The sequence below is a fragment of the Anser cygnoides genome, chromosome 3 (assembly GCF_040182565.1).
Source record: "Anser cygnoides isolate HZ-2024a breed goose chromosome 3, Taihu_goose_T2T_genome, whole genome shotgun sequence".
NCBI classification, from domain to species: Eukaryota; Metazoa; Chordata; class Aves; order Anseriformes; family Anatidae; genus Anser; species Anser cygnoides.
Genome location: NC_089875.1, coordinates 115,685,356 through 115,712,736, shown reverse-complemented (window position 1 = coordinate 115,712,736; position 27,381 = coordinate 115,685,356). Strand labels below are relative to the sequence as shown.

General features: G+C 45.2%; 2 protein-coding genes and 1 long non-coding RNA gene across 9 annotated transcripts in view; 1 reads left to right on the top strand and 2 right to left on the bottom strand.

Moving 5' to 3' along the window:
* Positions 1-7,575, bottom strand: part of EVA1A (eva-1 homolog A, regulator of programmed cell death) — a 201,607-nt gene extending 194,032 nt beyond the window's left edge. For 2 of the 7 annotated variants that reach the window (XM_013194549.3, XM_048065714.2), the window contains exon 1: positions 7,272-7,575. In XM_013194549.3, the coding sequence (XP_013050003.1) occupies positions 7,272-7,371 (100 nt within the window). In that variant the 5' untranslated portion in view covers positions 7,372-7,575. The remainder of the gene's footprint in view (positions 1-7,271) is intronic. The other 5 variants (XM_066995032.1, XM_048065717.2, XM_066995033.1 and 2 more) reach the window with 4 other exon arrangements.
* Positions 7,576-9,819: 2,244 nt separating this feature from the next.
* On the bottom strand, positions 9,820-22,141 carry LOC125182980 (uncharacterized). The gene is made up of 4 exons (XR_007163922.2): positions 21,647-22,141; positions 15,105-15,318; positions 12,778-12,847; positions 9,820-11,012 (listed from the first exon to the last, which is right to left on the bottom strand). It is a non-coding gene; the product is annotated as an uncharacterized lncRNA (long non-coding RNA).
* Positions 22,016-27,212, top strand: MRPL19 (mitochondrial ribosomal protein L19). Its single transcript, XM_066995035.1, has 6 exons — positions 22,016-22,121; positions 22,356-22,467; positions 24,124-24,242; positions 24,758-24,892; positions 25,859-26,040; positions 26,883-27,212. Exons 1-6 carry the CDS (start codon positions 22,052-22,054, stop codon positions 27,093-27,095), a joined length of 831 nt encoding a protein of 276 aa, XP_066851136.1. The 5' UTR covers positions 22,016-22,051; the 3' UTR covers positions 27,096-27,212.
* Positions 27,213-27,381: the final 169 nt, after the last annotated feature.

Genomic DNA, 27,381 nt, shown 5'->3' with positions numbered 1-27,381 from the left:
TTCGTTAATTCCATTCAAGGGCACAAGATATATTTGAAAAGCCCCACTCAAGGTTTATTTTACTGTGCAGCTCAGAACAGCCAAACCATCATTGCCTTTCTGACATGAAAAGACACGCAGTGGGTTCCAGGCAGCCAAACATTAAGCATCCCCGAAAGAGCAGACATACATATATTAATTACTGCGAACAAGCTCATATCTTTGGTTAGTGAGCTGAGCCAGGCATATTTGGATCAGCCCAAACCCAGACTGAGGGAGGCACAACTCACTATCTTTCCTCAGGCAAAAAGAGCAGCTAGGTAACTAATAATAACAGGTAAGTTGAGTAGTTCTCTTTAAAAAGTTCTCAATTATTACTTCTATATCAGATTTAATCAGCAAGAAGATGAGTTGGGATTAACTACTGCGCACCCTACAAAGCAAGTCAGCAAACTTGCCTAACAGCTGAGCAGAATTTGGCCCTTGCCTGGCTGGGATTTTTGTGCTTTTTTCCAAGGGAAAACAGCAGTACCTTATCAGTGAGGCACAGACTAGCAAGGGCACAAGGAACCTCGTAGTATCACCAACCAACCTGACCAAAAATCCTCTGCGCTACTTCTAGCAGCACATTGGGCCTGTTCCTGCAGGCAGCCATGTACTTACCAAGAGTCAGAAAGGGACTGAGTCTGTGAAGGTCTTGGGCACCTAAATAAAAAGGAATGACAGGGGGAAAAAAAAAATAGAAAAAAGAAAAGGCCACCACACATCACAGCACACCAGGGCAGTTACTTCAAATGGTCCCCCACAGGGACTGGGATTGCTGTCTTGGATCAGAAAGCAGAAAGTTCAGTCTCTACATGCACATACATGCCAAGCATGAGCAGCAAGTAAAACACGTAAACAGCCCTGGTGTTGACCACCTAGGTGCAGCACACTTCAATTCTCAGTTCTGAACACCAGGCAGTTTGGGAGACCAGGCCACACTTAAATTAGCATCAACAAAAGGATCAGAAGAAGTGCCAAGTGTAAAAATGTAAGCTCTCTGCCCAGAGACCAAGCTTATTCTGTCCCCCACAACTTAAATTATTATTTTAGCATCAAAGTATCTCAGTTGAGAAAGTGTTACATTAAAATTCCCACTATTTATTTTTTGAATTGAACAAACGATTTGTGATTTATGAAATCTGCTTTCAGAGAGTCTTAAATGAAGGAACACATTTTACCTGAGGACATAAACATTTGCTTTCTTTAATTCTTCAGCATTCGTATCCCTAACAACACAGACGTGGGATGAATGCTGCAAGGACATTTTGCTGTAATAGACTGTGCACAAAACAGCTTCCTCTGGGTACTGATAACCTGGGACATTTATTAAAAGCGTATGGTTAAAATTACCATAGCATTTTGATTTTTTTTGTTTGTTTGTGTGTTTTTAATAATACCAATTAACTGAAGTGTTCCCAGTACCGACAAAGTTTCCATCAGTGGATCAGTTTCTGGGCCACAGCATTTAGTAGGTACTGCTTAACCAGAGCCAGTCATCACACACTCGGGATCCCTGGGGACCCTTGGCCCCTGCTGACAGCCCTGATGGCAGGAACAGTGGATTTCCACATGATGCGAGCCAGATGCACACATGTGGCTCTCAAATACGGCACACCAAGGCTGGAAGTCATTGCACACACAAGGTTTCACACAGACCCCTCACGAGACACCCTGGCACCCACAGCAACCCCACCTTCCCTTCCCCTGTGGTGCCTCCTGCTGCTGGGGGCACAAACACAGACCTGCCACTTGCTGTGTGGCAGCAGTGACAGCAGCACCTCTCAGCACAGCCCAGGACCACAAATACAATCACAAACACATTTCTATTCCCAAAACTCAGTTCGGTCCCCTTTAGCTGTGAGTAAAACCAAGCTGAACATTGTGAGAGTCAGTTCTCCCTCACAACATTATAAGCATTGGGAAATCCCTGGTGTTTTCTGGAGCGTGTCTCAGGACAGGAGCACAGAGCACATAAATCCTTGCCTAACAAAGTTTGTAGACGCCCACAAAGCAGCATCCCTGCTGACAAACTGGGGCAGCTCTGAGGCACTGAGGCAGCCCCAGGTTTGTGCTTCCAGTTGACATCCTCCCATTGATTTCCTCCTCCAGCACTGCTCAGCTCTCTGCCCATTGACAGGCAGAGCTGCAGACAAAACCCAACGCACCTTCCCCTTGGGAGAGCTGCTCAGCTCCTGCTGCCAGAGCCTGACGCCCTCCTTCAGCTCCCCAGGCCTTGCTGACACAGCGCACCACGCAGCCACGTCTCCAGGACGTCATCAGAAGAGGCCCAAGCTGGTTTTTAAGTGGCTTCCGCGTGGTTTTGGAATTTGTCACCTCCGCAAAAGGAGAATTTCTTTGTCCCAGCACAGACCTCCCTCAGCCCACACAGCTGTGATGGATGGGCTGGATTATAGGGCCTCCAGCTGAGGAGGAAAACACTGCCTGGGGCAGCAACCTCCTGGAGCAGCAGCCCGAGGTCCATCCAACCTCATCCCCCAGGGCCCTTCACCAGGAGAAGGTACGGAGGTGGTCTGGGTTCGGCCCAGCCTTTAAACAAAGTCCGAAATGCGTCTGTTTGCCCTTGGGGTCAAAAGCACAGACCTCATTACTGAGTTACACCACTGCACTGAAAGAGAAATTGTATCTGCCTTTCTCTCGAAAATCCCCCGTTTGCAGCTTGCAACACGTGGAAATCCTGTCCCCATGCACCCCCTTGACACTATCAACCCATTCAGCACTCCAAAACCAATACCAAAGTCTGACTAAAGCCATTCAGAAGCTGTTAGCATGTAGATTTGGGTGATAATTTGGTGAATGGGCTTGTCAAACAAATTGCCTTTATTGTGGACTGATTAAACGCAATCAGGGAGAAGAGCCTTTCGCCTCCCAACTCCAGCCCTCAGCAGCTCCAGCAAACACCCTGAGCCAATTAGCAGGGAGGTGGCAAAAGCAGCTTTCACTTGAAACCTGCCATTCCTGGGGGGAAAAAGAAGGAAAAGAAACAACACATCACCAACAAAAAAATCTTTGTGCTTTCAAAGCCAGGAAGAGCCTCCAGGGAAAGCTCCCGAAAGCTACCCAGGGCTCACCTGCAGGGCGTGGATGGAGTTATCAGGATTCATCTGGCTCCCTGCCGGGTCAGGTCCCTTAAGCAAAGTGCTGCTCAGATCCTGCTCATGCCAAATATAATGCAGAGAACATAAATATTAAAGTGAGCCCAGGGGGAAGCGACTCTACCGGGGCTGTTCTCCCTACAGCTTTATGTCCTGCAGCTGGGTTCCCCTGTGTCAGAAAAGGCACGAGTCCCAGTCAAAGCTATTTCCATGCCTAGAAGCCTAAGTTTTTGGCGTGGCTCCCTGCAGTGGATCCTCTGATGTCTGCAAAGAGTAGAGTTCACAGAATAGCCTTTTCTGCTCTGCTGTGGTAGTGAAGGGATCTGTCCCCACTAAGATGAGATTCATAGCAATCAAGTAGATCTGATGCCACTGCTGTCCTATCCAGAAATTAGCTAATGAACAGGAAAGTTACGGCAGGAGGTGAAAGAAGTGGAGCAGCCATGGCATCATAACCACATAAAGCCTAATTCCCTGCAGGTATGCAACTGGAAATTAAATGGCCACCGTGGCTGGTGGTGGGGAGAGCAGAAGTCAACATGTGTTTGCATGATTTATCTGCAGGGCAGTGAAAGGAACCCCATGGCTGGAGCTAGAGACAGCGCATGGGGTATGAGCAATAGCTGTTGGCTAAACTTTCAACGCCTGCATTTTCAGTTAGCACCAAAGACTGGTCTTGGCCCTATTTTCTTTAACCCTACACTTCTAAGAAGTGAGCTCTGTGCTCACCAGCTCCCAGGGCCTACGCAGAGTGGCAATGGCACAGCTCCCTCTGGCAGGGCAAGCCACTGCTTGGTCTCGGACTCCCCCTGCAAATAGAAAAGGGCCAAAATAAAGGTTTAATCAACCAACAGGGATTTCAGGGAGTTCATTGCCAGGGCTAAGATTAGGATGAAATGTTCTGCAGTTAAAGCACGGGGAGCTGAAAGACCAGCCTCTTGCCCCTACCCCATCACAGTCTTCAAGCGTCACCTTGAACATAAGGGGTACGTGACACACCATGACACTGAGTCCCGAGCACAAGAAGCAATCACAATGAGATTAGATCAAGAGCCCATACTACAAGCAGCCACAGAGAGAAAGCCCAGGCCTTATTTTTTTAAGAAGTGGCTGCAAAGTGCCTGGTTACTCTGCTTGCTCCCCAAAGACCTGCTTCCTACCCCCACACCGTCCTGCAAACGTCAATGTTTAAAGAACTATTAAAGAAAACAACTCCAAAACTCTCCACATAGTTCAAATACTTCACTTAAAAGGAATTTTAATTCTTACATCTCGGATTGCAGCAGTCCCCAGCACGACACGCACTCTCGTTCACGTTGCGGTGTTTGAGCTGTGCAAACAGGAGGGATGGAGCTGCAGAGTGAGACCGTGAGCTTTCAGGCCTGGGAGCCACAGAGATGGAGATCTCTGCCTTCTCTGCCTGTGCTTTCCTGTGGGCAACTCAGTTCACCATGTTGGGCCTCCGCTTACCCCCTCAGGGGGCTTTTCCATGACCTATGTAAAAAAATTCTCCTGCAGCCAAGAGATGCTTACCTTGAAGACCCTAAACTCTTTCTTTCAGGACTGGAGCTACGTAGGCTCTTCCTACCCCAGCAGCAGCTCCCAGCCATGCTGAATCAAACCAAGCTGAGAAGCCAGAGAAGCTGTGTGGCTGAACGAGGTCTACAGGGTTTAAAAAACATTATTCTCCAAAGAGCATCAGTTGCTCTTTGGGGACACCACTGCTATTTGCAGCCTGGAAAAGCCCTTCCATCCCCATGAGCTGTGTCATCTCCTTCCAACAAGTGGGCAGCAGACAAACTGCTGCCGAAACCTTCCAAGGGATTACATCAAGCCTTGTGTTCCTCAGCAGCAGTGATCAATATCCATTCATCTCCTTGGGATGCAATTTGTGTTTCATCTGCTCCATCTCTAGGTGGGCATATGGTAGGGTTATAAGGTTCCCCCAGAACCTTCATCTGCTCAACTCCATTTGTATCATCGAAGAACCCTGAATACCCAGAAGTATAGAAAGTATAGAAGTATAGAAAAAGCAAATAAATGGCTAGAAACCATTATGGTCAAAGTATGATAAAAGGCTACCCCCTTCCATTCCTTATACCAGCTAACAATTCATATATAGGGGTAACAGTAGCAAAAAAAAAGCTCTATCATGTAGGAAGAGTTAACACGGCTGCACTGCCGCTGCTGTGCGAGCTCTTAGCACTGAAACTTGCAAAATATTTTGGGGCAGCATAACGTGTAATTTGGGATACCCTGTACCTTCCCCTACCCCCTTTCATCTTGTGGCTACACAGCTCCTGAGCGTGCAAGGCAGTATTAGAGCTGCTACACAGTGGGTACAGCCCTTTCCTGCAGCAAATTATGTTTCCTGTCCCATAAGGTACAGTCAGTCCAACATGAGTGGGGACACTTGCCAAGCCTGCTATTAGGAAACACGGCTTGGACCTGGTGGAAGATTTCAATGCTTGTGGGAACACACGGAAGGTTGTGTTGTTGGGGTTACAGACCCTGCATTAGAGTATAAAATTGCAGCGCAGGTACACAGGGTTAGAAACCACCCCTCTTGTCACAAAGCATGGCAGAACAGTTGAATGCTGCAGAAAATTTGATTTTGTTTTCAGTGTTTTGCTTTTGTTTTTAAGTGACAGCATCTGCCCCCCGTTCCAGCATCACCGAACCTAAGGAATTTGCGCCTGCTGCTCTGGCTGTGTGGTGCAGGCACAGCGTGAAGCACCCTTGCTCTGGGACACCTCTGTGCACTTTAATGCTTATCGGTTGGCCTGGCTGGGAGGAACTGTATCTGCACTGTAGAAGGACCAGTGCTTTTCCCATCACAGCTCTTGTCCCTGTCATGCCACTCCACACACCCCTTCTGCATTAATGTGAGGAGCACAGAGAAAGCTCGTTGCCAAGAAGGGAGGAGATAAAACACTCTCAGTTCTTCCCATTCAGAGGCAGATCTGCCTTGAATGGCAGCCCCCAGGACTGTCCTGCCTCCAAAGGAGACTGAACCACAAGCAGGTCAGCCCCCTTCAGCTTCCCATTAAAAGACTCCAAGCTACTATATATACTTTCCCCCACTCTTTGCCACAAGCTCCTCCTTTCTAACACAAATCTCACAGCAGCACACAGACACGCGAGCTCCCAGGAAGCGAGCAGCAGCGTTGTGATGTGTTGAAACCACAGTCCGGTGAGATTCAGCTCTTGCTAATGACACTTTTTCCATTAGCAAACTGTAATTGGCAGCTCTTATCTGCTCCTGCAGTTTTGCAACACTCACCTTAAGGACATGCCAGGCTAGACATCACATTAGGTCACAAAGTTAGGGCAGATATCCCAAAAGCAAAGCGGCTCCACTAGCCATTCCTGAGCAAAATAATCACCCTGCTCAACTGCAAAAGGAGACCTGGTAGGTTTTCATTGACTCATACACATATCCACAAAGAACAGATGCAGAAAGCTAATTTTAAAGTAGCTGAAGCAGCTGCACATAGTTATAAAACTTACACAGGACTCCCCACCTTCAAAGCACTGTGTATTTAACTGCTGCGCACAACTCAAAACAAGTGCTATGAATAGTTTTAGTTTCCTATTTTACAGCGTATTTAGAAATGAGACACATCTTATCCTGCTTTAAGCAATCACAGGCTGAGTATAATTCATTGTGTGCAGCTAATGCCTCCTTTATCTGAGTTTGGGACTTTTGGAACAGTCAGGAGCTTTATGCTAACAGCAGAGGAATCTGGCCCATTACAAAACACTTTAAATTTCAACATTAGCTTTCTGTTACATCCATGACCATCCCGGTCTCCTAACCTAGCTCTTTTCACTCACTCCTCAGAGAAAGGCAGCACAAACCCAGCTACAAACAGAAGTTAACACAATTCCCATCCTTGTTCCCAAAGTTACTCTGAACCAACTCTGCTGAAACAGTTTTGCTACGGGTTATTGAGGCAGGCTTTTAACAAACTCAAAATCCTCTTACAGAAGGATCCTTTCCATCAGATTACTTTAAAAGGATTAAAATCGCTCCCTGCGTAACTCTCCCAGATCTGCTCACGTCCACTTTCCTTGTGCTGTCCCCGCACGCTGTAACAAGAGCTCCCGGCTGGGTCAGCACTTCTCCCCTACCTGAGAAGTCTGCCGAAGTCCTAGCAAAGTTGCTGCAAGCTGTCAAGCACATTAGTCCTACGAGAAAGGCGGAGGTAGGAAACACATCTGGGCAGCACATCCTTAGGTATCCTCACGGCTTGTTTTCTTCCAGAGAGAAGGAAAGAGCTTTCTGCCCCAGTCCGGCACTCATCGCCTGGAGAAAACTCTTAGTCCCATAGCTTGGAAGGATCGCAGCCAGCAGCCAGGAAGGAAAACCACTCGCTCGCACTCACTCACACACACACACACATCCCTCGGAGTGAATGAATCCGACTGAGTGAGGCTGACGAATGAGACAGACCTACCTGAGCCTTGGCGGAGGTCCCAGGGTCCTAAAAGCCATCGCTTTTTCGCCCAAATTTGCTGCGGGCTCCTCACGTGCAGCTGTCCAGCAGCGGCAGGGCAGGGGGGTGAAAGAGCTGGGGGGGCTCCCTGGGGGGTTGTTTTAGAGAAGTCGCTGTTATTTCAGGCACCCTGGGGTCTTTCCTCTCTGGTGCGGACGGACAGAAGGATGGGCAGTGTTTTCAAAGGAGGGAGCCCGGGACAAAGCATCTGAATTCGCACGGATTTTTGGAACGATGGGCACTTGCTGCTGCAGTCAGTGTGAGAAGTGGTGTCCTGCCAGACTGGTGACAGGACAACTCCTCAGATATGCCCAGCCTTACAGCTGATCTCACAGTGGAAGAGATTTTGCACCGGCATCACTGGGATCAAACCCTCCTGGATCTCAGTGCAGGACTGGGGCTGGTGTCAGTCCACATATTCAAAATCCTCCTTCCTTTTGAAAGCAGCCAGCCCGGCCAGGCTTCCTCTATCCCCCTGCACCCCTCTTCCCTCCACCAAGCTCAACAGAGGATTTTCGTGCAGTTCATAACCTCTTCAGAACAGGAGACCTGTCTCCTGCCATAGCCACTGCTTTAACCTCCCGCTTGCATGGGCTTAGCTGCTAACACAAGCTCTGCTCACCCTGCAGAGTCAAAAGATGGCTCCAGCCCACCTGGAAGCACATTCAGTATTTTATTTTACCTGATCTCCATCCATACACTGGCAGCATCAAGCCAGCTATCATCGCTTGCAAGAGCTGCATTCTGGGGACATTGAGGTGGACAGACTGGTAGACCCTGCTCTCGCTGGGTACAGGAAAGAGATCCTGGCCTTGCTCATCTGCATTAGCAGCATTTCAGGCTTTGTGTATAAATGACGGACATAACTGATACATGTAGGCTAGAGTAGAGCAATGGTGCAGAGAACGGGCAGATGATTTTGATGGGCAAAGCCAACATCCATTATCAGTCTGGGTATGCACACACAAACCCGCAGAGCAGCACGGTGTGGGGCTGCCAGGGAAGGTGGAGGCAGGCACACAGCTCCTGGACAAAGCTGCACCTTCAACCCACCAAAAATAACCAGAGGGAGAACATCCAAGGAAAAAAACACAACTGGTTTTTACTCTTCTGTCCTGTTCGCCCACATGGAACTAAGCCAAACTTTCCAAAAACTTTCACCTCAGAACTGAAAAGCACAAGGGGCTTCAGCCCAAACACCTCTATTTTTTTCTTCAGAGCTGAGTGCCCTTGTAAAGAGCTTCTTATGCTGAAGTTTCAAACAATGTTTCGGCTGTTCTCAGACGAGAATCAGACCGGCTGTCAGATTATATGTGAAAGACATTTTCAAGAGCACTACCATGAATACCACATTCATTATTTCCACCAGAAACCCACCCCGGCCTGTGCGCTGAAAGCAAACTGAAAGGGAGCTGTAAGGCTGCGGCCCTGTTTGCCTTCTGTCCGTACAACCACTTGTTCAAGTTCCACCCAGCCACACTGAGGACGAGGGTAGCGTGGGATATCCCGAGTTTGAGACCACACGAGCAAGGAGTTGGTCTGGCCTAAACGACACCTAAGCAACCCTCTGTCCCAAGCGGCTCCTCGCACCCTGAGGATCTACAGCAAAGGGACAGAGGAGCCAGCTCCCAAGGCCAGCGGTGGCCCTGACACTCCTGCTCCCCACAGATGACCCTGCCACTGTGGCACTTTGCGGAGGGCTACCTAAGCAAGATCAACCATCAGGAACCTCTGCTGGCTGCTTTGTTTCACCCACTTTTATCCCACCTGCCAGAGGTTGGCCTAAGCTTTAAACAGAACAGATCGGGACATTTGGCTCCCTGCACCTACACATAACCCCTCTCTCACCTAGCTCTGCTGCCCTTGCCAAGAGGAAGATTCACCACTACAGCCTCAGAGGCGTGAGATAACTGTGCCTATTACCAGATTATCAGCCAAAGCTCCTTATCAGCGGGATAAAGAGGTAATAGGGCCCCTGGAAATTTATCAGCACTCTGGAAAAGGGAAGCCGTATTTGCTGAAAAGAGCCCACCCTGTTAGCAGGTGTTGATTTTACTGATTAAAGGGTAATTAGGTTTGGCTGACTCAGTATACGGGAATGAAAAAGAACTCTGATGACAAGGGGTTTAAGGCTAAACATGGGAAGTGTGCTTGAGCAGCCTTTTATGTTATTGTTAATAACATGAACCAGAGGTTTGGGAGCTTACGTCAATGTCACGTGAGGACTTTGTTTTTAAACACGTTTGTAAAGATGCCTTCCAAGAGCAAAGGATAAAACAGCTCTTGCTAAAAATAATAATACTAATATACATATATATATCAACCTTTGAGAAACAGGCAATTCTGTTAAAGTCCATTTCCATAATACCCTTATTCCTTACGGGATCATCAGCTGTGTATTTCAAACGGAAAGAGGCCACCTGTCCCAACAGCAGCACAGACAAAGGATGGTCTTTCTCTCATGGATAGTCTTATAGGGTAAACATGAATCATGGGCACGCCAATGTGGGTCTTTGTTTTTGGGGTTAACAGCCCTTGAAATCCAACCAGGCCTTCAAAGATGTCTCCTGGGGATAAATAATAATGCATGTGATCATGCATAATTTCTTGGATCCCTTGTCCCCAAAGCTACCCAGAAGGGAGAGTAGGCCAGATCTGAGATGCAGTTACATCTTAGCTTGGAGGAAAGATTGCTTTCTTTCTCTCCTCCATGCTTAACAACTGTACCTCAGTCCTCCTTTATCACCATGAATTTAAGTGCATTGCTCTTTCTTCTCTCTTGCAGGTCCTATCCTTCTCCTGCTACATAAAACTGTAATATCTGAAACACGCATATGCCCAATGTGCTTTAAATACAGTTAACTACAACTGCAACTAGGAAAACTGAGGCACTGAGAAGTGAAGAAATTCATCATGCAGTTTGGTCACCCCAATATCACCCAGTTTATGAATGACAGTCAAAACCCAGATAGCTTAATTCCTAGTTTAATGCTGTATGTGCTCATCTTGCTGCTTTCTAGGGCTGATATTTGGCAATGCTTTCCTGTTTTTCTCTCACCCTGCACCACTAACCTCTGCTTTGCTAGGCTAAAGCACCATCAGCTTGAAGAAGGGCTGGTCAGTAGAAGAACAGGACCAGGATTAGGTTTCAGCTAGAGAACCATCTGTAAGGCTGAAGTCGTGTTTATTTACACAGTCACAAACAGGTGTATTTGTACAAATGTGCTAGGACTCATCTTACTTCTTGCTGTGCTTTCTATAATGTCTCAAAGCATTCTCCTTGAGAACACTGTTGTATTCTTCCATTTCAGTCACGGTGGAAGTAAAGCAGTCATTTCTCTGAGGTCACCCATATCTCAGGGTCAGTTAGGGGCAGCTGTATCAGAAATGAGAAATGATTAAATACTTACCTGAGCCCAATTAGAGCTCTGTCCACTTGGCCACACTGCCTCCTCATAAATGAATGTCAATTAATAACAAAATATACATGCATTTATACCTATAGAAAACTGTCTAAACGGAGTGGAGAGAGCATCAAATATAAACTAGCAAAGCTTCCCAGTACAGCATGGCTCTTTGTACTCTTTTTTTTTTTTTTTTTAATTGATCTTTCCCTTAAGAGTGTCTTATTGAAACAGATGGGGTTACTCATGGAAGTGAGCACAGTTTGCTTTCATCAGTATGGAGGCACAGGAGTTCATATAATGCAGTTTTGCAATAAAACACCAAGAATCTCAGGAGTAAAAATATTTTCCTGTCTCCATATTCAACATTAAACAACAGCTATGCAGAATATTCAAACTGATGAGCCTTGGAAGGTTTCACACTTTATGTCTCTCCATCAACCCAGCTTACAAAACAAATATAATTCCTGGGGGATTTGTTCCATGCTGGGACAGGTTTGGAGTGGGAGTGTTGCTAATTCTGTGTGCAGCAAAGGTCCCGGGTGATGCATTTATCTCACAGAAACATTGAGAAATGTTGTATAGAGCGATGCAAAATTTTCAAATGTGTGAAAATGTTACAAAAATAAATATTTGGAGACTACAAAAGGATTCACAAGAAAGCTAAAACCTTTCTTCTCATGGCTGCCCTAAGTAACTGATGTTGAAACCTCTCTCAGCTGGCATTCTCCTCACAGTAATGACATGTTCTATGTCAGAGCATACGGTACAGCCTGGTGCTTTATTTCATAGAGTCATAGGATGGTTGGGTTGAAAGGGTCTTTAAAGATCATCCAGTTCCGGACCCTGCCATGGCAGGGACACCTCCCACCAGCCCAGGCTGCCCAAAGCCCCATCCAGCCTGGTCTTGAACACCTCCAGGGATGGGGCATCCACAGCTTCTCTGGGCAGCCTGTTCCAGTGCCTCACCACCCTCACAGTAAAGAACTTCCTCCTTATATCCTTTAAATCTACCCTTTTTTAGTTTAAAGCCATTACCCCATGTCCAATTTCAGACCTGCATATCCAATTGGACTTAGTTGCTGCCTTGTGTGTGGGGTGCTCTTAGATTAATCACTGCTCTAGAACTACAGGGAACTGGAGTCATCTTCATACTTCATCTTCGTACTCCACCGCAAACATAAGGATTTCCAGAAACAAGGATTTCAATGATCAGAGTTTCTCAGACATATGCTGGATTCTTCTTTTTCCCTGTGTTTCATCTGTCTTGACTCTTTAGATGTTGCTTCCTGACATTTCTTGATACGTGGGCACATGGCACCCAACTGAGACCATGAAGTGCTACAAGACCTTTAAGAAGACTTACGCTGTTTTCTTATGCCTTTAACATGAAACCTTTCTCCCACTTGACCTGGCTCTTTAGTACTCTCCTAATGGCTTTCCTGGGAGGGTTTCTCAGTCACTTGGCTGATGGTACATACTGGCTTTTTCACTGTGACTGCTATCTTTCCTTCAATATATTCAATAGCACTCTTGAACTGCTTATTAAATAAAAGGACTAATTTTACACCTGAAAATATCTTTCTTTTCTTTCTCAAGCAGCCATGGACACTCAAATAAGTGGTGTGACATGAAGAGAAAGGTTTTATATTTTTTTGTGAATCCTTTTGTAGTCTCCAAATATTTATTTTGTTAACATTTTCACACACTGCCTACCAATCCTCCCACATAACTTACATTGTCGTTCATTTCCACAGACACCAGAATTCTTCCTCAGATTTACTTGTCTGGAAGTTCTCTGCTTGTCCTGTGGGAGAAACGTGCCACGATGTACAGTGATACAAAATAAGGATCATCTCAACATCCAGCCTTCATATGACACTTAAGATGATGCCCCACAACCTATCCCAAACCTCATGGACTCTGCCTGAAGGCATGTGAGTGCAGTAGCACCAAGAATAACAGAAGAGTCCTTCAGTGCTCCCCCAGATCCTCCTGTCCCAACACATCTACACACGGTCACATCCCATCCTTATTACAACTACTGTTATAACTTGCATAGGACACTTACATGGGAAAGCCATTTAGTTGCCAGAGACCTTTTTTCCCACCAAAATGACTGTTTCCAAACATGGCCGTGAAGCCCTTGCATCACATCTACATCTATAGCAATAAGGTGAAGGAAGCAAGGGTCTGGACACAGGCACTGCAGCTGTGGTTACAGTTACCTGTTAGATGTCCTTGGCATGCTTTTGACCCAAACCATCCAGCATCCAGACAACTCCTGAGTGTAGCTGGGGGGCTAGCAGGGAATTCAGCCATTCCCAACAGGAAGGGAGGAATCCTGCTTTGGAGTTTGATTGTATGAACATGGCCAGATGGTGCCAGCTGGTTCAGGGCCAAGGAATGAGTCTTGATCCTGGTTAGTGTACAGGTCTGAAAGAAGCCAGTGAAATTATGCAGAGAGTTCAGCATATGCGTCAGTATTAATAGGATTGCGACCTTTCTTTTTGTATGAGCTGAAGATCAAAAAGTGAGCTAACTCGTGCTCAATGACAGTAAGAGCACAGCCAGGTGCGTGCAAAACCTCCCAGTGGTATTTCAGAAGTTCTGAAGTGAAGATGCAGTGGCATGGGCTAAGAACTGAATCCCTGGTCCCTCGGGCAGGCCTGATCAGAGCTGCCCAGGAAAAGCTGCATCCTGCAGTCCTGCCTCCAGACTCCAGAACAGACGCAGCCCAGGCTGCTGGCTGCCATGCTCCCACATCCTTTAGATAGATCATTCTTACAGGGGCATTCAGCAGAGGCTGGGCTCAAGACTGAAGTCAGTGAAAAAGTCCTTACTGACTTCTCTGGTTCAACACCAGGACTTTCTTCTCCCATGAGAGTGAACTGACAATACGGCTCTCTGAGTCCCTCATGTCCTCAAGTCCTTTGATCATCAGCAAATTTGAACAACTCTAGATTGCAGGAAAGCAGTTTCATTGAAGCTTATCACTTTCTGAAATTCTCTTTATTGAAGGGCAGGTCTAGTTGAAGGCAGAGCCCAAGAGCACATGAGGAATGTATAGTGAGCAAATCTTTTCCCAGCATAACCTGGACATCAGCTTTTGCCTCAGGCTTATCATTGCCTACAGGCACAAGGTATTTCTCTGTTTTCTTGCAGATAGCAAATCTCACCAAAAAAATCACTGGCTCACAAATCACAAACTGGTAAGAAATCAAAGGGAAATAAAGGAAATGCCTTTCTGCTGAATGGGCAACATTAATCCCAAGTGTAATTTCACTAGCGTGAGTGCAAATTCAACAATAGACTCGGTCTGCCATTTGCAGGAAGCAGAACAGATATGTTCTCTTTTCGCATGTACTTAAAAGGAGAAATGTTACTTAGAGTACAATTTCTTTTCCCTTATTTTATTATTTTTTTCTATTTGAAAGGAGTGTTTCAAAAGTAACTGTACACTTCCACATGCATTTAAGTACTCAGGACAATAATATTGCCAGCTATTTATCTTACGATGGTCTCAGGAGACTATCCAGTGACAAAGCCCAGGTGCGCTGGGCATTGCAGACAGAGCTGGATTATGTCATCTAAAACAGACCGAGGAGCTTACAACAGTGTGGAAGTTCAGGCCATTCAAACCTTTGCACTCTGTAGCCACAACAGTGGCATTAGGGAACTCCACTTAACTTCTAGACAAGAGACACTTCCCACTGCAGAAATCCCATACCGAAATATCACTGCCTTCATTGTCTCCGGACACCTGGCTGGAAGAGCCCTGCCTGGTACTTACTGCAGTAATGTTACTTGCTGGACCAGCTGCAAAGAGCGCAGAGGAAGGAAGCAGGCTATGCAGCTGGCTTGCAGGAGATTTGGGGAGATTACAGGAGATGTCTGAGTTCACCTGGTTAGGGGCTGCCTGGACTGACTGCGCTGTTATGTGCAGAGCTGCTCGCAAGCACTAAACTAATGATTAGTGCTTGTAAACAACAGGGAATTACATAAGACTAGTATAAAAGGTGGCATTTCTATATGCAGGTTATACCTCGAAAACAGAAACTCACCCTCTGGTGAATGACCGAAGCAGTGGTCTGTTTGTAGCAGGTGAGGTAAAGAGGAACTGGAGCTTCCAAACCCTTTTTTGATTTTTTGCTGGACCAGTCCTTTGCAGTGGAGAATCTTTTCTATTCATCACTACACTGTTGACAATTTCTTGCTTCACCTGCTAACCCCATCTCGTTACATACATAACGAGCCAAACCACCGTCTTCTTCTTTCCTGCAAAGACAGGTAGAATAATTTATTTTCAGCTCACCAAATCTGCCCTGAGACAGCTCACCAGCTAGCATCCCCATAACCCTCCCTCCACAAAATGCACCTCCTGACATGAGAGGAAAAGCAGCTGTGTTCATTACAAAGAGTCTCAGGGTGACCCGAGCGCTGATTTGAGAGGTTTTCAGTGAAAGATAACTGCCACAAATGGTGTCATGATTACCTAGAAGAGTGGAGGGCTTCTTCAGCTGGGTTAGGAAGCTGGTGTCCATAGTTGCTGCTGCCTTTCTGGGGGATAAGGCAGAGATGTGAAGCTTGTAAAGCCCAATTCTCAGGTGAAAGTCCTACAAATTCAGTGGATGCTAAGTGAGACATAAGATGAAGTCAGTTTCTCTCTCTCACCTATCTTTCTGGAATAACACCGCATGAAGTTGAACCAGCGTAGTGGAAAATAATGTTATGATTTCTAAAGGAGTTTTGCAAATCAAGGGATTTTGGATAAAATTTTCTCGTAAGCTTGCTCACTGTTTGCACAGTAATGAAGAGCAGAGGCTGGCTTGCTTTAAAATAATGAAAAGCTGTGATTTGGTCATAAATTTTTGGCTTGCTATTTCCCCTGCACGAGAAGGTTGTGATAGTAGGTATAATTTACTGTGACGAACCGCTGCATTAATGCATTCATCAGGAGAAAAAAATGGTCTCCCTTTGAAAGCTCCTGCCCACCTTGAGAGAGTAATGGGGTTATAAATGGAGAAAGAACAAATATTGACTCTATGAAATGTAAAGGTACCTGGGAGTTCACCCATCAGTCTTCAGATTACGCCTGCCTTTCAAGATGAATGTTTCTTTTTTTTTTTTTTTAATAATCCATTCTATTTTTATTTTTTTTAAGCACCTAAGGAAACAGGATAGGGACATTCAACTCAGTGCGCTCGTCAGGTTTTCAAGATGCTCCAGATCATTTCTGAAGAAGCTCGGATTTCTGGAAGGAGGTGGGTGTTCCCAGCCCAAGAGTTATCGTTCATTTCAGTTTGACATAAGTACCGGAGGAACTGCCTGGGCTGGTCAATGAGTTATCTCTTTGAAGGTGTTTCTGCTGAGACTTTCTGTAAGACAGTTCCAGAAGCTTACCCTCCATCATTTACACTATGGAAGCTCAGAGAAACATACATTCCTTGGCATCTGAACCTATACGGGGCTTGAGAGGATCCAAGAATTTACAACCTAAGGGAAAGGCCTCAGACACTGTTTACTGAACTTAATCTCACTTTGTCACACACCTTGCTTCCTCCTCTAAAGTCATAATATCTCACTCATTTAACCTCTGAGGCAACACTGTAATAACTGTCTCCTACACAGTCTATTGGAGTCTACTTTAGATTCATTTCAGTATTGTCTTCCAAATTAGATTCCTCTTAAGATGACTTACAGAACCAGAAAATTAGGAGAACGTATATGTCGGCTGACATAAACCAGTGTTGCTGTCCCTTCTGTAACCTGTAAGGGTGCCATGCCATAGGGAAATCAATATTGAGTGGATACCCATCTGACAGTCAAAACCCCAAGACACTGCAAAACCAGCCATGTCTTAAATTCTCAATTATCTGAAAACAACAGAGATTCCAAGAGGACTTCAAAGACATTTCTGATTCTGAACGTAGGGCCAGTATCTGCTGAGGCACTGGCATAACTGCCTACAGACCGGTTCATATTTCACGTCATCTGCCCCCTGATAGAAAGCATCAGCACCTTTTTATTTTTCTCCTGTTAAGGTTATATAATAGCAATTTTTCCTTCCAGGCTGGAATGCAGCAAAGGGAAAAGGAAACGGAAGAAAATAGATGTGCATGAGCACACAGGTGATGTGCCACGAAAGCTATGCCCCTTGTCAGAGGCATGCCAGGAGCCCGGGGCTCGGGTGAGCAGATGTAATCATTGCTCCAGCAACCCCAGGCGAAGAGGAGACCACAGGTCCGGCAGGGTTAACCACGCGTGGCTCCAACAGGATGTACGCTCCAAAACGACTGAGGCCTGGGGGTGTTTTGACAGAATGAGCTGAAGATTTTCCAGTCCATCGCCTCCCCAAGCTCAGTGCTAGGATGCTGGGTTAGGAGAACAGTTTTCCCTCTCCTCTTTGCTTGCTCTACAATAAGGTATAAAATGTAATTGTGGATGTTTGATGGCCGTCTTAGCGAACAGCTGTTCAAGCCAGAAGGGTCTGGTACCTTAGGTCATTTTAGGCAACATTTGGATTTAATAATTTTGTTTATTAAATTTCAGCAACTCACCTTAAGGTAACCAACAACTCATGCCTTATTGAAGGCAAGGTTCCAGAAAGACAAGAGCTGCTGCCAGACTTTTTGAACATTCTAATAAAATTCACTGTACTCAAACCTTTCTAGGTTAGTTTTTATGTTCCCTTGAAGCCCCACAGCAGTCCCACAGAGGTGCTTTGACACCTGGGATAAGGAGGACATAGGAATCCAGGCATTGCTTTATGCCCACGTTGACATGGTTTTTCAGCAGAGCCTAAGGGACTTAGGCAATGTGGCAGATACTCCTGGACTTTGTGACATGCATGGCCTCTCAGTCTGAAGAACACCATGGCTGCTCCACCAGAGACTGGTACGCCTACAGCAACTATGAATCACTTGGCAGTTGCTCTGTAAAGGGTAGGATTTAGCTAGGACAAAAGCAGGCTCGGGGGCACTTCCATAAAAGCCACGGAGCAGTGGAGCTACTCCACAGCACCCAGTCTATCCTCGTGCTTCCAGTTAGCTTCCTTGAGCCTCCATTTCTCCCCTGGAAAAGCTGCTCAGGAGACTCAGGGCAAAAAGTGCCAGGTAACAACAGCCAACATGTCCTAGCAATAAGGGCATACTGAATGCCTGTCAGGATTCATTTGTTAGCCTTTCTTTCTCCCCATTTTACCTTTGAGTGGTAACCCTGTGAGTAGGGATCACTTGTACGCTCTGTGCGTGGTTATATGATGGTACAAACCAACAAAGTACAGATGAGAGGAGAGATGGATGCATTTATGTTGCGTAAATGGCAGGGGAAGGAACTTCACTACTGAGATAACAGATGTTAATTTAAGGTTTTAGAAAGGAGTTAGCAAACGCAATGTTTCCACTTTCAAATCCAACTGAAACCAAACTGTGCCAAGTCCTCAGGTCTGTACTGAGCCAGTGCTTGTTCCCATTTCTGAAGGAAATGACTATGGGTGTTTCCTGTACTCCCAAGGAGGAAGAGGTGAGGAAGGCCTCCAGGAGTCAGCCCCATTTCATTTGGAGTCTGGCCTCTTGGGACATCCTGTTCTCAACAGTGAATGCACAGCATACCACACCTCCAGAACAGCTCAGCCCCTTGCAGATACCTCTTTCTGTATGGAGACATAACAGCAGCAGGTGTTACCACTGTTTGCTGTGTTTCCTCTAAAAAGATATCCAAGTTCCCTTGGGGAACATGAAGTTTCACTCCCTTCTTCACACCCTCTGACACTCCACAGACAGCTGTGTTGGGGCTGCTGCAACTTGGCCTTGGGTGTTGAGAAGAAATCTTGGAGCCTGTGATTACAGGCTGCACCTCAGCCTGTTTCAGAAGGTGATACTGACAGCCTTCATCCTGTGCTGCAGAGGCTGATGCACGTATCCATGCTGGGACTGAAGTACCAAGTCCCCAGCCTCCTGGGTCCAGAGAGCATGCGTTAGATGAAGGTAGATGGGTCAGCTCAAGCCTGGAAGCAGTCTGCCCATGTTCACACAACTCAGAGCCCTGCCCCAATCCTTGTAACAGCTTTGGGGTTCCTTAATTCACATTCGGTGTCAAACAAGCTCAGAGGTGTTGACCTCAAGCAGCTGTCTCAGAACTCATTCCATGTTAACACTGGTGCAGCCTGTCAGGCATCTCTCCGTCAAAAACACATTCTTTGCTCTTCTCTGCACGTGCCTCAAGTAACTCAGTAGCCTTCTTACAGTGAGGGGTCCGAAACAGAACACAATATTTGAGGTATGGTCTCCCCAGTGGCACATACACAGAGACAATCACTTCCCTAGTCCTGCTGACCACACTATTTCTGATGCAGGCCAGGGTGGCATTGACCTTCTTGGCCATCAGGGCACACCGCTGGCTCAAGTTCAGTCAGCTGTTGACCAGCACCCCCAGGTCCTTTTTCTGCAGGGCAACTTTCCAGCCACTCTTCTCCAGATCTGCATTACTGCATGGGGTTGTTGTGACCCAAATGTAGCACTCAGCATTTAGCCTTGTTGAATGCCGTACAATTGGACGTGCCCCATCAGTCCAGCCTATCCGGATCCCTCTGCAGAGTCTTCCTACCCTCAAGCAGATCAACACTCCTATGCAATGTGGTGTCTGCAAAGTGACTGAGGGTGTGCTCAATCACCTCATCAAGATCATCAATAAAAATGTTAAACAAAACTGGTCCCAATACTGAGCCCTGGGGAACACAACTTGTGACTGGCCACTCACAACAACCCTTGGGCCCAACCATCCAGCCAGTGGGTTTTTGTTTGGTTGGGGTTTTTTTTTGTTTGTTTGTTTTTTTGTTGCTGTTTTTACCAGTGAAAAGTACGATTTTTCTGTATTTGGGATGACTGTGAGCACTACAGAACCACTGTGTTCAGTTTTGAAATAAACATTTCAAGAAGGACATTGAAATACCAGCAAAGATTTAAAAGACAGTAACATGAAGGATGACCTTTACTGGAATACCTTGTCCACATCTCATGGGTGACAAGGAATGAGGCCAAGCACTACTTTCTACCTATCTGGGTTTTCTGCCCAACAAAACTCAGACACCCACACAGGCAATTGCAGTGCATTTTAGTAGGAACAAAACAGAGCTGCAGGGCACAGCATCCCTAGGTTGAGTCATAGTTGCCTGGGCATTGTGGAAACACAACTACAGGATGTTACATGGGACAACCCTCCTCCTCCAGGGTAGATTCGGCCAAAACTCTTATCAAAAAGAACTCAGAGTGACTTGACCATGACTGCCTGAGAGGAAGACACACACTTAGTGGGCCATAATTAAAGCTGTTTTAAATTTTGTATTGTAGCAGTAAGGAACCACAGCTGCACTTTCCAGGGACCTGACAGGAGGGACTAGAAATATGCTCTACTCAAACGGAACTCAGTCAGAGAATTCCCAAAGTCTGCTTAATATTTGCCAGATCACCTGCACACAGTGATGCCTTTAATTCACAAATTCTCCTAGAAGCATTTTACAAATGTGATTAACTCACGTGACTCTAAAGTGATCTACATTTTCACAGATTTTCTTACATAGGTAAGAAAAGTAGGAAAGCAGCCCTTCCTGTCCTATATCTGACCTGCTCAGCAAAGAAACTGAAGGTGAGTCCCTTGTAGCTGTAAGCTCAAGGAGGCTGTCCCCAAGAAAGGACAGACAAGAACAGGGGGTCCCCCACTAGTAAGATGCTCACACAGTACAAGTGTTGAACCTAGAGAAATAGCTGTTTGCAGGTCAACCTGCATTTGTGCTGCTTTAACATGGAACATGCATGGCCAGCTTAGCCAGGCAAACCAGTGGTGCCTTGATGCCAGTGTGCTACAATAAACCACACAGAAACCAGACACAACGTGCAGGGGCAAGGCACTGGTCCCTGTAGGGAACCTTAAGTGAGGTGAGGTTCACCTACAGTAATTTGGGAATTCCTGAGCTTGATGTGGTTCTAGCTGTCAAGGTAGTCTTGTTAGAGATGTCAACAGAGGTCAGCCAAGGAGTTAGAAATGGCTCTCTTACACTGAATCATCCGATTGTCTTCTTTAAAGGCTGTTGCATGCCACAAATCTGCAGTTTTCCAAATTATAATCCACACATCTCCTTACAACCATTTTGAGATCTCCTCAATCACCATTAAAGTATTGGGATTATCCCTATCTGCTATATTCCTCACCACCAAGAGGTATATATTTCTACCCGTTTTAATAGCACTTAGGCACTGATGAGAACGTAGTAGTAACAGTAGTAGTAGTAGTAGTAGTAGTAGTAGTAGTAGTAGTAGTAGTAGTAGTAAAAAGTAACAACAACAACAACAGTAATAGTAATAATAATAATAATAATTAATAATAATAATTGTTGGGATCTTTACTTCAAGTGTATTCAGTGTTGGTGGAGAATTTTTGTATTTTAAGGGCTAGAGTGCCCCCTCCTGTCACATCAGTGTCCCAAACATTAACTCTTCTGTTAGATCAGCAGATTATGAAGAAATAATACTGTGGCTTGTCATCTGCACAGCGTGTCACCCAAACAAGAGTTAACAATCCAAGCAGATAACCACAAACTGGAAAATACCTCTCGTTAACGAGGGGGCTCTGGCAGGCTGCAAAGTCGCTCGCCACAAATAACAGGGGCTGAGGGAACCTCCCAGGCAACGTGATTGATGCAATTAGTTGATGAGGCCAGGCTTATTTTGACAGGAATCCCTGAAAAAAACCTTAAACATCGCGGTGTTATTTACAGGTCTGCAACCTGCATTTAAGCTTTGCCTGCGCAGCCACTAATGGGATCCGGGCTGTTACCGAGGAAATCTGACTGAAAACAAAGGTATTCGCGGAGCAGCTCAATAACACCAATGCATATAATCATTTTTAACAAATTAAATAAATAAATAAATAAATGAACGATTCGCGCTGAGGTTTCTTTTGGCCCTCCGCGCTTGCCCTAACCGCCCTGCGCGCCTGCGCCGGCAGCGTGGAAATGGCGGCTGTTGCCATGGCGGCGGCCTGCGGGAGGCTGGCGCTGAGGGGAGCCGCTGCCCGACCCAGCAGTGAGCGCCCCCCCGACCCCCTGTCCCTGTGTCCTCCTGTCCCTCTGTCCCCTGTCCCTCTGTCCTCTTGTCCCCTCGCCCGTGGCCTGCCCCTGCCCCTCAGTGCGTCCCAGGGGTGGGAGCCCCGGGCTGGGGCTTGGATGGGGGTGGGGGGGGGGTGGCCTTGAAGGGGAGGATTCAGCTTGAAACCCCTTCATTTTTATATTTTTTTAATGGAGTATTTTATTCTTACAGGGTGTTTCTCTTTTTCGGGGTGCCGAAGTAGCAGGGATGGAGAGACAGCGAAATTCCAGCCGCCCCCAAAGCCCGTCATCATCGACAAGCAGAAGCAGAAGGAGGAGAGGAGGTAGGGCGGCCTGGGCTCGCCGTTCTCACACAGGGGTCTGCTGGAGGCAGCTTGTGCCGAAATATGCTTAAAATACCTGAAAGCACTGTGTTCAGGAGTTCCTGAGAGCAGCTAGGCAGGAAAAAAGCGTTAACGCTTTTCCAAATCAGCATTTGGAATTTCCGGTTAATGTTTTTACAAATTCAGGGGTTAGTGGATTATGTTTTCCTCTGTTAAAGGCATTCATCTCTTCAGTATGCCAGGAGGTGACACAGACATAGGTCCTGTGTCTGCCTTTGCCTCGCACCTAGAGCTCAGCTGTGAGCCGATCGCATACATTGCTGGTATCAGCAGTGGTAGCCTTCATAAAATTTCTTCTGAGTATTTTTGTTGTCTTATTAAATCTGTTTGCATCGCTTTAAATGACACAGTGGTTAAAATGGTAGTGCTGTGCCTTAGAGAGAGGAGTATGACAATACAACATCGTGCATGTTCCCCCCAAAAAAGTATAGTACAAAGGCAGTGCACGAATGGGAAAAATATTAAAAATCAGACTACAAAATCTTTCACTCTGCCTTCAGATCTGCTAGTATAAATATCTTCAGGATAGGGTTTGATTTTGAGGTGTTCTTGTGTGAAGTCAGGAGCTGGACTCAATGGTCTTCATGAGTCCCTTCCAGCTGAGGTTGTTCTGTGATTAAGTGAGGAGTCTATACAGCCCATCTAAGACATGCAGTATGTAATAGAATTGCTGACCAGAGCAGGGAGCCACATTTAAATACCATTTTCTTCTGAGCTGGTGTAACAGGGAAGGTCAGCAGCAGGCCTGATGTTGTCCACCATCTCTGTGTCCGCATATAGGTGGCAGCACCAACCAGAACTCTGTGCTGCCCCGTGTGTTGTCTTGTTTTTCCCCTGTAGTCCCTGTAAGGTTTGTAAGGCAAGCTTGTCTTTGTCTTCTCCTTTTCTGTGTTCTCTTCTGGACAAATCCAGGAGTTTTAAGTGAGTTAAATATATCTGGCTTCATGCTCTGAGGCTAAGCTGTCACACCACCTAAGCCAGAGTGACCATGTGCAAATGGTCTATTGGAAGTGGCCCTCAGCCCAAGCCAGTACCCTGTCTGGAAGCCTTTGGCTTAGTAGTCAGAAACTGTACTCCAGGGCATGAGGAAATTCCTTGGCACAGTATAATTTACGAGAGCAGAAAATAACTCTAAGAGTCCCTTTTAGCTTCTCTAAAACAAAAGGATATTTATGCTGTGTCTTGTAGGCTCTATTTGGCTGTTTGCAAAAACTGATAACAAATTGACTATATAGTAACAGATGTGGAACATTAATTAGTAAGCGTTCTGCCGTGGGGATTACAACTAAACCATGAAATAATCTCTTCCTAAACTGTGATGACAGTAACAGAACTGTCCTCTCTCAGTCAGCTCCTCTGAGAACAACATTTATTATTTGTTTGAAAAAAAAATCTGTAAAGAAGCTTCTTGGAGAACCAAAAAATAAATAAATCAGTAACTTCATGAACTGCAGTTCATGTTTCCGAAAAGGCAGCTGGTGCAGATGGTTCGTGGGTGGTAATTTTTAATTTTCAGGCAAGTATTTGGACTCTTCTGGTGCTTTTTATGCAAATGCTTTTGTTTTATACTTACAAAAAATTTTGATTTTCTTGTAGGTACTTGAGCCCTGAATTTATACCTCCCAGAGGGAGAACAGATCCTCTCAAATTCTATATGGAAAGAAAGGATATGATACAGAGACGAAAAGTCTTCAACATCCCAGAGTTCTATGTTGGTCAGTGACAGAGCCATCGTAATTCTGTCAGTGTTGTTTGTTGTGCGGGGAGGTTAAAAAGAGTGCTTTTATATTGTTGGAAGTTGTAGAACATCACAGTATCATGTGTTAGATTGACTAGTTTGTAATGCTATGCATACTACTTCATATTTTAATTTCAATTTTACATCCAGCTTACATTGAAAAGATAATACTAATGCGTTTCTCTTTGGTTTTTTTTTTATGTCCTGGTACTTCAGCACACGGTTTACTAGTAAAACTCAAGAAAGGAAACTGTATTAAATTATTTGTATTCAATTTGTATAAAGAGTAAAAGATAAAGGTGAAAGGTTAAAGGTGAAGAAGATTGATAGTTAACCTGTAGAGTCACTTTAATAAAAGTGTATTTAGTTTATTTAGGTGGTTTTAGTGAAAAACATTTTTGAAACTTACCTAAATACAGGCACTTCATCTGATGCTTATACATATTCAGTGTGTCTTGATTTGGACAGTATAATTTTATTTATTTTTGGCAGGCAGCATACTCGCCGTTACTACTGCAGATCCACATGCCGATGGCAAAACCAAACGGTTTGTAGGCATCTGCATTCAAAGAGGAGGGAAAGGGCTTGGCGCTACCTTTGTGCTTCGGAATGTTATAGAAGACCAAGGTGGGTTTTACCTTCAGCAGTTATGCCACGCGTTTGAAGGCACGGCACTGTTTACTAACTTTATGTCTGTATACTTAATAGTTTCAGATCTGTGCTCTGATGAGACTGAATGTGTGGTGTGGTTTCACACTGATGGGCAGCTGAGCTCTGCCACACTGCTCTCTTATTCCCCCAAAAAGGTTCATGGGTTGAGATAAGGACTGGGAGATCACTCAGCATTTACAGTCACGGGCAAAACAGACTCAGTATAAGAGAGATTCATGTAATGGCTCTGGGCAGCGTCAGGTCCCTTCAGAGCCAGCTGGAGATGGCTTTGCTCTGACATGGGGCAGCTGCCGGGCTCTGCTCACAGAGGACACACCTGCAGCCCCCCTCTACCAAAAACTTGCCACATAAGCCTAATGCAATGCAATTCTTTCTGGTTGTGCTTGTATTTGAGCCTAGGAAGCGTACTGCTAGCCATGTAAATACAAGTCCAGTTTGAGCACTGCGTGTTTGTGTGCACTGGAACTGTATGCATGAACTGTGTAACTAGCACAGATTAGCAGAGCTTTGTAATAACATCTTTTACTAGTTCATGACAAAGTTTGGAGAGGTGGAAATATCAATATTCTGAGATGAAATACAAAAGGGCTGGGTGTCTGTATATTTATGTATAGTTTGTATGTAGCCATTGTAACCAAAAGGAAGCAATGTTGAAAACCCAAGCTTCTCTTGCCCAAATTTAATTCATTTGATGTCTCTGTCTGTTCTGTTATCCAAAACTGGACTTAGAAACTTGCATTTGCCTGTGCAGATACAATGCATGTGGACAGTCACATGTGCATGCAGCACTGTGTATGTATTTCCCTGTACAAGTAGAAAGCAGTCTTGAATAATATGGGTATGTAGAACACTGAAGAAATACTATTTGGTATTAGTACTTCCAGCTGATTTGATCGTTAATCCAGACTTTCTTTCTCTAAGGTGTTGAAATATGTTACGAACTGTACAGTCCTCGAATCCAGGAAATCCAAGTTCTGAAGCTAGAAAAGAGGCTGGATGACAACCTGCTATACCTGCGAGATGCCCTCCCTGAATATAGTACCTTTGATGTGAATATGAAACCTGAATCTCGTTTAGACCATGAAGAAATCCCTGTAAACAAGGTAGGAGCTTAATATTTTAGAGAGAATATGGAAGATAATTCAAATGCTTTCACACACAGGGTCTGATTTTGAGGTGGTCCTGTGTGGAGCCAGGAGCTGGAACTGATGATCCTTGTGGGTCCCCTCCAACTCAGGATATTCTGTGATTTTGTAATATCCTGGAAGGCTGTTAACAGCTTTTACTTGTGTTAGTTACCAGGGTAACAAAAGTACATAAAATCGGGTGTCTTTATGCCATGTCTGTAGTGAAAGAATGTTCATAATGGAAATACCAACCATCCCCATTAATTAACTTGGAAGACACATGCACGTTGTTGTGGCTTTTGTGTTGCTGTATTACATTTTGCAGAGAGCACAACTTCTGCTACAGAAATGTTAATGCTGCTGATTTTGTGCTTGTCAGGAAGGTAAGAGTGGAAGAGTTAGCTAAAATCTCTATCAGGTCTGGCTACCTACAGACCCTGTAAAAGAATGCTAACTCAGTAACTTGCAGGGAGAAACGATTGCTCTCACACTTCCTTTTCTTTTTCCAAAGTAACGTAGAACTATCAATTGAGAGTTAACCTCATTGTATGTGTCAGTTTAAGGACTGTAATAAATCAAGACTTATTTTATCTGTACTAACAGATACTATGACAGCGATGTGGACAGAAAAAAAGTTCCTTTTCTGTCAGTAGTGTCAAGTGGTAGTCCCTTAATTTCCTGACAGCTTGGTCTGTTTTCTACTGCTTCCTTTCTGTTAGAGCAGCATTTGTCTCAACACTTAAGTTCAGTCAGTCAAACTTCTGATCACCTAATACCTTTTGTGTGTGTTTTTTTTTCCTTTAAATCTTTTACCCTAGCTGCAGGTAAGAATGAAACCTAAACCATGGTCAAAACGGTGGGAAAGGCCAAAATACAATATAAAAGGAATAAAGTTTGAGTTGCCGGAGAAAAAAATGAAAGCAGCACAGAAGTGGAGCCAGCCATGGCTGGAGTTTGATATGCTGCGAGAATATGACACTTCAAAAATAGAAGAAAAAATTTGGAAAGAAATAAATGAAGAGCTTAAATAATGGCTGGCAAATCTAGGAATTGAGAACATTTAATACTTTGAATTAAATTAATTTTTGTATGTACATAAGCAAAATATGCAATAAAGTTAACCTTTTCAGAATTTGTAAGCATACAAAGTTGTAGTTGAACATTGTCTCCATGCCTGAAAACAAACACTCCCTTTTCTGAGAAGGGCAATAGTGTTCATCCCAGCTTCAGAACTGAGAGGCCTCCTCTTTTAAATTACAGTGAACAGGGCTTTGCATCAACACTTCACCTTTGTGTCATCATTTCCACCTCCACTTC